We start from the raw sequence: 12,148 nt of genomic DNA, 5'->3' as shown, positions 1-12,148 counted from the left end.
CATGTGCAGCATAGATTCCAAAGCATGAGTAAAATTATGCTTACATTATCAGTGAATTAGAATTTTTGCTTAAGTAAAGGAACTGGTAGGTGCTTCCTTTAATAAATTCTTAACTGTATATTATTAACGTTCTTGCTTAGCACTGGCACAATTGGTTTAACAAAGCTCCAGTCATCCTGGTTGTATTACATCCCCCTTTCCACCTGTAACAAGCAGGATGAGATATCATTGCGACCTGAAGGGAGCTTTAACTAAATGAAAAAATAACTGGCTGGTTTGATTATTATATTTTTAGTAAAATGCAGAGGGCTGCATTTGTCTTAACTTCAGATCTGCTGTTGTTACTGACAGTGCTCTTGCTACTGGCAGTTTATGACCCACATTTATTGTGGTCCTTTGCATACAGTTATACTGTGAAGTACCTTTTAAGAGCTTCTATCAATAATGTAACCAACTTGTTGACTTTTAACTCAGTAACACCTGACAGACTCTTACCATAAAGCAAGTGAGCACCACTTCCTTTTCATATGCTTGCTCGTCCTCATGTCTGCTGGTGCATAGTGGTAACTAACTAAGTGGTTTTGTGTTCAACTGCCTGTAGCTAAAAGTTCTGAGTGTCCTGAATTTCCCTTTGAAACTGTGTTACCTGTACAGTAAAAAAGTGTTGTGGGTTTATTTTTTTGTTTAGTTTTGGGTTTTTTTTAGCAAACCTGAAACCTGTCAAAATCCACAAACCCAACTTACCTGTACTGCTTTCTTTGTATCTTTTAACTGGATGTTTCCAATTATATACCAAAGCTGTCACCTATAGATACACAATAGCTGTCATCCAGAAGGATTGGGTGATAGATAAGGTGATATTTAAAGTCCACATAGGCTTGCTTTTTTCGATCAAAGGAATATGCCTGTCTCTGGTGTGGAATACAGTATTTTTCAGCAAAACTTACTGCTATTTTGCAGAGTGTGATTATGTATCTTTTTTTTTTAAGCTAGTAGAGAAATTTAAGGAAGATACATCTGTGTCTGGTGAAATGACAGACTTACTTTTGTCACATCCTGAGGAAGACTCCTTTGAAAGGCAGAGGCACTAACAGTGTGGAAAGGACATTATTTCCTTACTGACTTCCCTAGCTTCTGTGAGTCCCGTCTGGCTCCAGACAATGTTAGTAGCAGAACTCCCATTCATTAACAATGGGAATGGAGTCAGGCTTAGTTAACTCTGCAGTGCTTGAAGGTTGTGACATTGTGCTACAGACAAATTGAAATATTTCAAGAAGAATCTGTGCATTCTACCTCTGTGTAACTGCAGATAAGATCTGTCAAACAAATCCTCTCTAGAAGACTGTCACATGGACTTTCCTGAAAGGGCAAGCCACTGCTTTAAAGCATCTGAGAATATGTTTCTAGAAATTCTGAAATAAAGTTCTGAACAAAACAAACAAAACAAACAGGGAAAAACTAAGGTATGACCTGATACAAATTTCCCCTCGCTGTTAAATAAGCACAGAGTCCTTAAATAACTTTTCTTCCCCTCTCCACACACCAGAGCAAGCACTTGTTTTAAAAATCTGCTATAGCTTAAGTAACAAATCAGAACCATGAGCAAAAATAGATTCAGCTATCCCCTGAAAGCTAGGGGTGTTCTGTCCACTGATGATCTAGATTGAATTAAGTGGATCATAGATTAATTTGTGAGCAGTTATGTATGTGAGTGTATAAGTACAATATAAAGCTTTAGGATATCCCAAAAGTGCATGCAGAATGCAAATTCCTTCAGTATTAATTTATTCAGCTCTTTATTTCTCTCCTTGCATCATGTAATTTGTTATATCTTATGTTTAAGCTATTGGGTATCAAAATAAAAATCAGATTAATTTACTTTCAGGGTTCATGACTTTTGGTCTTGAGAATATCCTAAAACACTCTGCCTGTATAACTCATTTTCATTTCTGTGGATGTCCTTTGATAATTCTCTATTTGACATGCTTTCTCTTCCCTTTTTTATGTCCCCAAGCAGAACTGGTTGGAAATCTTTCAAAATGTAAGTGAAAACCAAGTATTTTTCTGAGATGCAAATACTATCCCATTTCCTGACCAGTTCCACCATAGATACCTTTCTTCCAAAGTGTATTGGTATTTCCTTACCTCATTTTTTTTTAAGTGGTTTCTTTTTTGCACCTTTCTGTGGATTTCTATTTTTCTTTATCATTATCCCGATTTGCAGTTTCTCCCTATGGGATGCTTACCCTATAGCAGTACACCTTGTCCCTGGGCATTGCCTTTCATTCTTTGTTCATTACTACTTTGAAAGGATTGTGATCTAGAGTAAGTCCCATGGGCAGAGCTTTTGAATCCAAATTATAGCCCTTTTATGTAAAAGCAAACACAAGAGACTCAAGAGTGGGGCAAATCAGGGATATCTTCTTGGCATATGGTTGCTCTGCTCTGTGGAACTGTAGCTTTATATTTATTAACAGTCTCAGTACAAACTAAAAAATAGGAGTCTCTCTAATAAACATGAAAATGGGCATCTTGATACCCTGTGCATTAGAAGTTTTGTTCACTAATAACCTAGTCAATAGGAATCTCATTTGAGTTCCCACCAATTCTGTCCTGCATTTATTTCCTTGGAGCATTAATTTATTCCTATTTCTTAATGGAAAATTAGTAGCACATGATTTTTCTTGAGCCACAGTGCTATGACTATTAGCTGTCTAGTAAAATCAAATAACTTTAATTTTATGCTAATTTATGATAATTTTTAACATATTTAAATGTAAATTTACCCTAAAAATGAAGAATCTGTCACTTAAAATGCATCACATGCCTCCCTGTAATGACTGATCTTAAGAAGTTGGTTATAAATTCACCTTACAACTAGTTTAGTATGGATGATTTCTTTTAAGCATTAGGCATCCTGTAATGGCAACCCCTGCAGTGTCAAACCATCACAAGAGTAAATGCAGCTGGCTTGCTGCACAATCATGAATGACATTGCATTTAGTTATTAATAATTGAAGAAGCTTTGTGTATTCCTTCTGGGTTCTGTGTATAATTTATGGATCATAAAGCTACTCAAAAATCTAGGGGAAAATAATTTTGTGGAGCAAGAGACTTTGTTTGCTAATAGCTGGGCCTTCTATTACATGCATATCTTTGAAAATACTGTAAATGAAAATATTTGGAATGACTGATTAATTTGCTACCTTCTAAGCATTGTCTTGTCACTGGCTCACAAAAGCCTGTTTCTTGTGCATTTAGATGAATAGGAACTGTGGAATTGTATACCATCCTTATATTTTCCATCTTTCAGGTTTCCCTTTCAGAAATGGATAATGCTCTGCTGTTTCTATAAAGAAACCAGGCATGAGGGCCACTCCCTGGAACCTAAAGCACTTTTCCCTTTTTTGAGTAGAAGAGCAGTAATACTCTGGACTTGCAAGTGTCATTCCTCTTAAGAAATACCTGTGTACAGTGCATACATTTAAGAAAAGCCTTTAATACTGCTGTGCATGTGCAAAAGCACCCTAGTGGTAGCCTGAAGATGGCAAAGCTAGATTTTAAAGTAGTTTATCATATGGTAGCTAAAACAGTCTTGCTTGGAAGGTTTTTTTAACTGATATAGGGGTTCAAGGCTGGTGGACTGGCAGGTCGCTATGATGTCTTTACTCAGTGATAAGTATAGTTTCCCTTTTTTTCAGCAGGAGTTAAGCACTCCACAGAGTCAGTCCCTTCTTTTACAGATTTGCAAGCTTTGTATTCTGTGTTGTAAAGTCAGTGGCAATGCTCTTATACTTTACAGTGCAGGAAGGAAGACTGCTGGTTTGTAAATACATCGTGCTGCAGTAGTTCCCACAGCACCAAGTGCAGTACAACTGAAGGGGAAAATGACACCTTCTAGAGCAAAAGCAGATATCACTTTGTTTTCAAACCTCTTGTATTATTTTGTTGGCAGCTAGCAGCTTTAGATTGTAGTGCTTTTAAGGTTATTCAGAACCTGAACATAATCAAACTTGACATGGGGGTTTATACTGAGTTGCTGCTTCTATTGGAAGGAGTCCTTAAATGGAAGTTGTGCTACTTTGAGGTAAAATGTCCCCTACCTTAGAAGACTAGGGTTGGAGAAGAGTCATTGAAAGGAGGCAAAGAACTACTCCAGAAAGCTAGTGTCTCTTACCCACGTTTTTGGGAGTATCATTTCATATGGAAATGGGGAGAGGATATTTAGGCAAGTTTATCAGAGTTAATTTACTATCCATTTACTATCAGAGTTAATTTACTATGTGAGGTTTTTTCTTTCTAACTTTTTCTGCAAGTGTAAACTATTATTTCAAATGTAAATCAAGACTGTTCAGACATCATTTATTCATAACCATCCCCTACTTGCTCTTGCCTCTTGTGCCGTTACATGTCTTCCAGCTTGTTTTACACATGGGGTCCAATCCACAAACATTTTGAGTCAAACTTTGAGAACAGCTTGCATGGACATTACTTTTATAGTCATAATTTTACATTGTCTGTCAGTTGGCTTTTGCAGCAAAGCAGGATCACATCTCTATGGCCTCTAAGATTGATTTGGTTTGTTTTTACAGGAATGGAGTAACAAACTACCGGATGCGGACAGAAAGTGAGCAGTGCTGTGGCTCTCCAGTTGTTAGTGGTGACCCAAAGGAGGATCACAACTACAGCAGTGCCAAATCTTCCAACCACAGGAGCACATCACCTGCTAGTGACTCCATTTCCTCTTCATCTGCTGACGACCAGTATGAATTTGCAACTAAAGGTAGCCAAGACAGCAGTGAAGGAAGTGAAGTTAGCTTCCAGAGCCACGAGAGCCATAGTGAAACAGAGGAGGAGGACAAAAGGCAAAATCGGAAGGAGACCAAGGATTCCTTAGCTGACAGTGGGTACGCATCCCAGCATAAGAAAAGGCAACATTTAATGAAGGCGAAAAAAGTACCAAGTGACACACTGCCTCTTAAAAAGAGACGTACAGAAAAGCCCCCTGAGAGTGATGATGAGGAGATGAAAGAAGCAGCAGGATCTCTCCTGCATTTAGCAGGAATTCGATCCTGTTTGAATAACATCACCAATCGGACGGCAAAGGGGCAAAAAGAGCAAAAGGAAACCACAAAAAATTAGAACAAATCAATGATTTGTTTGAACTTTAAAAGTTTTGTTTCAGCACGTCAGGTGAATTCTAATGATTTGTGGCAATATCAGCAATTTATTCCTTTTTTGTTTTTCTTTCTGTTTGATTTTTCTTTTGTTTCTTTTTCCTTTTTTTTTTTTTTTGGACCCTTAAGATTTTTATTTTTAAAGGAGATTGAAGCCATAGAACTCATACTGACATTCAGCTAATTTACAAAAGCTTTTCATTACCTGAAGACAAAAAGCTAACAGGGAAAACAAAAAATCGCCATTGCTTTCTCCAGCTTGTCAAAAATGCATGGTTGAATACACAGTGACATCAACATTGATGTGATGGGAGTAAAATTCGGCACTTTGAAACCTCTCTTACACTAGAAGAGCGGTGCAGAATTTGGTAATCATTCAGGCCTGGCCCTTAAGAAATTGTTTTTATGATTGGGTTAGAAGTGAATGTGAATAAAAGAGGTTTGGGGGAAAGAGGAGCATTGTACTTCTCAGCACCAAACCAAGATCTAGTGGCACTTGCATACTTTGTGCCATAAAAGTCTTTGGACAGCCACTGGTGGCAACTGTGCAAACCGTAATGCACTTTCAGTGCTTCACATATTGTATGTGGCTCATAATGTGAAGACTGACAACTTAAAGTTTGAGGAAGTTTGAACTATGTATGCAATGGGTTTCAGTGAAATAACAAGAAATGGGAGGGGAGTCACTGTTAGTAGCATCATTAATCATTGAATTCTGTCTTCTACATTAAATTAAAACAATGTTCAAAAAGCCATAAGCCCAAAGATTGGCACTGCGTGCAAAAAATAGTAATAGGGAAAAACAAGCTATGTCTTCTAAACTGCCTGAGTGAAAAGCAATCAAGTGTAAGAAATTACAGTAGATGTTAAAGAAGGAAATTCATCAGAATCTTTTTCTGTGGATCAAATTCTTGATCTGATTGGGAAAACAAAGCTACAAAACCTGCCATTAGTAATAAATATAAAAATAAAAGGAAAGAGTATTGGTGAACAGCAAAATTCAGAAGTTCAGCAAAAGAGCTCCTGCGCTGCCCTCAGAAATGAGAGTGCAGTTGCCATCAGTCAGGATTCGTCTGTGCAAAAATGACAACAGATTTTCAGATTCAACCAGCGTAGCCAGCAGAAGAAATTTGATCTGCATTACATGGATTCCTTTTGGGAGGGGGTGAATACAAAAAGCAAACCATTTTTTTAATTCAAAGATTACAAAGTTCTTGTAAGGTAAATAATGTATTTAGCATGAAGCATGAATTATTTTCATATAAATATAGAAAACAGAGAAAAAGGCTATGCCTCTAATTTTTAAGCCCTTAGGCTTAGCATTTGGGGGGGGTTATTTTTGTTTGTTTTGGGTTTTTGGTTTTGTTTTGGTTCTTTTTTGTTGTTGTTGAGGTTTTTTTTGAAGCAGGTGTTTAAGGTTTAACCTTCTTCAGGGACAAACACTGACTGTTGGGGAACTTACTCTGCAATATTAAAAAAATAAAATCTTCATGCTCTGGTAGGGCTTGGATGGTTGAATTATACTGCCTTGTCTGCACATTCAGCCCCCCTCTCCCTACTTCTGTTTTAAAAAAGTAGAAAAAAAAAAAAAAGTAAAAGTGTGTCCTTTCTTCGTCTGTACATGTGTAACATGACGCAATAATCTGAGGGCAAATTTAGTAGTGAGTGTGTATGACAGAATCAAGAGAATAAATGGGAGGTAATTGAGGTAAATTATCTGATTTGATTCAGGAATAAGTAGACAAGAAAATAGCTTTGCTAATTTGCCATGAGAAAATGAAGTTAGTAAAGAGCCTTACTGAGGTGTCCAGAGGAACAAAACAGTGTTACAGAGAGAGCGATTCAGGTACAGTGCTACTCTCCTGGTAGTGACCACTCTTAGACAGGAGATCCTGGCAGCAGAGGGAAGCTGTGACATAAATAAGACAGTCTCTCTCACCTTGATATGTGAATTTGGCATGAAAAATTCTACACTTAGAATATCCTAGAAGCAAAAGGAAAATCCCAGGAACCAAGCATTTAACAGAACAAAACAGTCTGTTTCTTAAATAAACTACAAACTTGTATTTGTCGCTAACAACTGTTTCAGGCAGCAGTTTCACCAAGACAGATCTAGTTTATAAAGAGTGAGTTAGAGAAGGTTTCAACTTCCCAGTCAGTGAAGTGAACTAAAAATTTCATTTGGAGATGCCCGTGGTGTGCCTTTGGTTAGGAAACAGCAGGACTGGAGAGTGGGTTTGTGTGGACCTGTTCACACGCTCCGCAAGCACTTCACCAAGTAGAGAACAGGTCCACGCTAGGGACAGCGCAGCAGCTCTCCCGTCTCGCCCAGTGTGATCCAGGAGCTGCCTGACAAGTGCCATAGCCCAGCACAACTGCCAGCTATGCAGATAAGGAAGGAGAGAGCCAAGGACGGTGCAAGGAACAGCTCTGCACTTCCCTTCATTTGCTGGGACTGATGCATGCAAGGTTGATTTCCAACATTAGTTTAGAGGGAGTACAGGTGGCAAAAGCAGGAAAAAATAGTCCTTTGGTTAGGTAGCACAGGGATGAGCGAGCCATAGCTTTTCCCTTGTGTGATTGGACTGGGATAATCAGTTTCTTCCCAGACCCATGCTCCCTGCAGCCAGAGTCTACAGGCAATGGACCACACAACCCCTGCACAAAAACACTTGGTCCTTCATCTTTTTATGGACTTTGGGAAGAATCATTTGAAATATAAAGTACTATAGTATTAGCTTGCCACCACCTTTGATCATTAATGCATGGTTGTACCAGCTTGAGAGTGGTGTAGTATTTACTAAAAAAGCAACATTGAAAAGTCAAATTTAGTGACAGGAAATACAATCAAACTGTGGCTCATCCATCTCTGTCATCTAGAGAAAGTGATGTGGTTGTGTGCCAGTTGCCAGATTCTGTCCACAGTCAGGATGCTTATTCTGGAGCAACTTCCCTGGAACAATTGCAGCGTCCCAGTGCAATGAGATCAATGTTTGCTGAACACTACCATTCAGTAATGTGGACTCTTGGTGGCTAAATACATATTTACCACTAGTACTACTCACCTTAGAAAACAGTCATTTTGCATAAAGATCTAATTAGGCAAGTTATCTATCTCTCTATATATAAATAATAATCTATCTAAGACTTCAACAACTCCTTTATAAAATTGCTGGTAAACCTAAAATGTTGGCAAGCATCTATTTTCATGTAAAATTTGTTGCTCCTAGTCTGGTCTGCTAAGGAAGTGTTCAGTAGGAGTTTACAAAGTTACATAGAGGAACCAAGCAGTTCAGTTGAGGGCTAATGCCATTGACAGATTATTTCCGGAGTTTAAAAACAACTTGTTCTTCCTGACCCTTACTCGTAACTATTGTTGAGAATTACATAATTTGTATTGGAATAAAACATTTAGGAGTCAGGTTTAGAAAAGTTTTTGTGCCTGGCTGACAATGGTGGCTTTGTCAAAACTGGTTGTTCCATCAGGGAACTACTCTTTTTTATAAGAATTGAGACTGATTTGTTTTCCAGAAAACATGTCAGCATTTGAATCCAGTTGTCTCCACTTTGACTGAATCATGCCAAACCAGAGTGGAAATTGCACTGTATTATGAACTCTCTCACTTGCCAGACATAAGGTAGCATGGTTTTGCTTGTTTGCTTTCCTTACTAAGCCATTTTGGGGTGAGAAGTTGTCAGATCTCGTAACTTTCTATTTTCCTCACTTTATCAGTATTGCCAAATTAGCATTTCTTCAGTGGAGGCTAGCGGAATCCCAGCAAGTCAGCAAGCACTTAGTGTTGAGTTTCACATAGGCATGAATTGTAAGGACTGCTGGGTTCCATTAGAATATGCCTTCTGCTGCAAAGAGCTCTTACAGGCCAGAGCTAATGTCACAAGCAGTTTTCACCATTGTCTGCAGGGAAGGTGAAACCTGCCAGTCCTGCTTGCATTCTTCAAGCACTTGAATGTCCTGCTGCATTCTGATGCAGATTTTGCCTGCATTTAAAAGTCCAAGCACAGATCTCGGGCAGCTTTAATGTATCACCCTATAAATGTTTCTGAAAGCAGTCTATTTCTGGTCTTCTCCTGGCAAAACCAACAGTAGTTCTACCAAGATCACAGAGGTTTACAGCTGAAAAGGCTGATGCAGGACTAGAAAACTGTCATGTGGCTGTGTTCTCTTCTCTCTGGAAATTCAGTTGAGGTCCTTATTCTGGTTCCTCTCTTATCATACTGGGAGAAGGGAATCCCAAAAGAGGTGCATCAGATACCACTATTTGACTGAATTACTTTGTACCTTCAGAAAAGATACAGAGACATTCTGGGGGCTGCATTCTTCACTGGAGTGAGGTAGAGTTTCATCAACACAGATAAGCAGAGAATGTAGTCTGGAATTGTACAACAAATGGCACCATGGATAAAATGATCAGAACATTTTGTCCTAGCTTCTCTCTAGCTGTGATTGATTTTGACTGAGATTTTGCCTCTGACATCTAGATCTAAAGATGCAGGCAGACACGATCTGAGCTTATCTAAAACCTGAGGGTGTTTAAACTCCTCTGCAGTCAGTAGAGCTATAGACACCCAAGTGCTCCTGGACATCTTTACCATTTCACTATTACCAATTTTCCTCGGATTTGACCATAGGCATTTTTGAAGACATTATTCTCCCATGTTCCAGGATCAGATTAAAACTGTTTAGAGAATGAATTTCCAATTTCAGATGCAGTTTACTTCACATCATGGAGAATGCAAACCCAGGTCCTTCAGGTATGTCACTACCACCTGAGAAGCTCATTGGCATATTTTACAGAAATATTTTTAAACATTTTCTTGACTTTGCCACCAAAAGAGCATTTACACCACACATCCTCCTGGTTGTAACAGAGTATCAGTGTTGACTGTCTGACCAGTTAAGTTTTAGTAGTGTTCTTCACAGCCCTCCAGTAATATAACAAACACTGTTATGCACATAATGCAGCACTGTGATCTAATTTAAATAATACTTTTTTATTATTTATACTACTCTATGTAATATACATCAACACTTTGCTATATAACCTAAGTGATAACCCTCTTCTTAGTTATCTGCCAAACTCTGAATTTCTGTTTGGTTTATATTGCAGTTAGCACAGTTACCAAGTTGTAATGATGTCTCTTTTCCTTTGAAATGGGATGTGTAAGTCAAACTATACATTTTGTGTGTTTCTGTTTTGAGCTGGAGTTTATAAGATTTACACACAACATTTGGTGTTCTGTATAAATTCTGCATACATTTGTGAATTCATCTGTTGATCCCCTTTTATTTAGGAAGTATTAATTCATGGTGGTTTATTAGGGGGTTTTATTTTTGCTTTTTTAATTTTAGTACTGGTTATTCTTGAATTAAGCAGAGACTTGTCAGCTGGGTTGCTTTATCTTTGATCATGTACATGACCTTATAATTCTTCCACAGTTCAGCAAGCAAGTACTAGCTTCACTGACCAAAAGAAAAAAAAGTCTCAACCTAATGTGTCTATGGTGCTGTATTTTGCTGGTGTACATTTAAAACCAGAAATGATTTAAAGGTCACTTTTGAGTTGTACTAATAAGTAGCCTTTCCTGGTTTGGGAAGTTTGGGTTTTGTTTTAGTACTGAAACAAGGTATATTTATCTGAAGCTATATAATGTTTTTTCTACTGTATCACATTTCCTTTGCAAAGAGGAGGAAATCAACCCAATATAACATCCTTTCACAATCAGTGGAAGGCGGGGCAGGGGGGTGGTTGTTTCACTTGTGGGTTTTTTTTTCAGTTGATTTCATTGGGCTTTGGATCAGGCCAGAAGTTACAAGAGCTCATCATCTGAGGGTTTAAGGGATAAATGACAACTTGTGCTGGTCCTCAGTGCTGGAGGAGATTTTTAGATGCTAAAATTACATGCTAGATTCTGGGGTGGCAAATAATCCAGAAACAGGAATCTTTTTTCATTTGTTTACTCTGGCCTGAAATCCCAAGACTTCCTTTTTTGTTCAAATAACATTGAACTCAAGTACATTTTTAAGTTGCTAGAGCACTGTGCATTTCCTGAGTATGTGTGTGGGACAACAATTTAAAGTCGTACTTGTATTTGATAACCAGTTCCATGCCTGCATCATTCACACTCACTACTTAAAACTGCCATGATGTAAAATGTCGGGGGGAATGATTTGTGTGTGTAAGAAAAGCATTATGGACTTGTACATTTTTTTTATACTCTGATCTGTAATTTCTGAAATATTTTGTTTTACAGAAAAAAAAAAAAAAGTGATAAAGCAATCAAAAGACCAAGAGATGTAGTATTAATGCTTAAGGGTCACAGGACCTTAACTGGCCAATAAGTTAATTTAGTACAGTGATAAGCCAGTTTTTTTTGCTGTACTTGGCACCAGAAACTGCCAGTCTCATCAATATTAAAATACAAACTGTGACGGGGAATGAACAGTGATGTTAAGTTGTATTTGTGTTTACCTAAACGAGCAGTCCGAAGGCAAGTGCAATCAACTGATCTTTAGGAAATATGAAATGTTGATTTAGAGGCATACTTGCATTTTACATTTTCTTGATGTGTAATCATATTGCCAAAGACAAACTATTTCATCAATTATTATTGTAAATAACACTTTCCCAAAACCTACCATAAAGTTTCTGTGATGTATTGTCTTCCAGTTGCAATAAAAATTACTGAGTTGCATCAATTGAACAACTGTAGTTGTGTGAGTATTGGCTTCAAAATATGCCCCAATACAAGGAGGAACAACAGTGATTTTTTTGTGGGTGGTTTTTTTTTTCATTATGAATTACTTCTTTCATTATTAAACAGTTCTGGTCCTTGTGGGATGTTACCTGTACCTGCACAGCAGCAGGTATCAGCACCTGTTAATTTGCTGTTGTGCAAATGGCCAGACACAGTAAACTGCTGTTAAGTTAGGGCCTCATCTTCCTTTCTCA

The 12,148-nt window shown here is 37.9% G+C and overlaps 1 protein-coding gene across 13 annotated transcripts in view; it reads left to right on the top strand.

The window, feature by feature from the left end:
- Positions 1–11,903, top strand: part of FOXN3 (forkhead box N3) — a 213,830-nt gene extending 201,927 nt beyond the window's left edge. For 10 of the 13 annotated variants that reach the window (XM_068148747.1, XM_068148745.1, XM_068148744.1 and 7 more), the window contains 2 exons: positions 2,018–2,041; positions 4,593–11,903. In XM_068148747.1, coding sequence (XP_068004848.1) covers positions 2,018–2,041; positions 4,593–5,142 — 574 coding nt within the window. In that variant the 3' untranslated portion in view covers positions 5,143–11,903. The remainder of the gene's footprint in view (positions 1–2,017; positions 2,042–4,592) is intronic. The other 3 variants (XM_068148757.1, XM_068148755.1, XM_068148750.1) reach the window with 1 other exon arrangement.
- Positions 11,904–12,148: the final 245 nt, after the last annotated feature.

This window comes from Melanerpes formicivorus, unplaced genomic scaffold (assembly GCF_026170545.1).
Source record: "Melanerpes formicivorus ecotype bairdi unplaced genomic scaffold, bMelFor1.0.p_v2 SCAF_17, whole genome shotgun sequence".
In the NCBI taxonomy this organism is placed as follows: Eukaryota; Metazoa; Chordata; class Aves; order Piciformes; family Picidae; genus Melanerpes; species Melanerpes formicivorus.
This window is presented reverse-complemented; position numbering and strand designations above follow the sequence as displayed.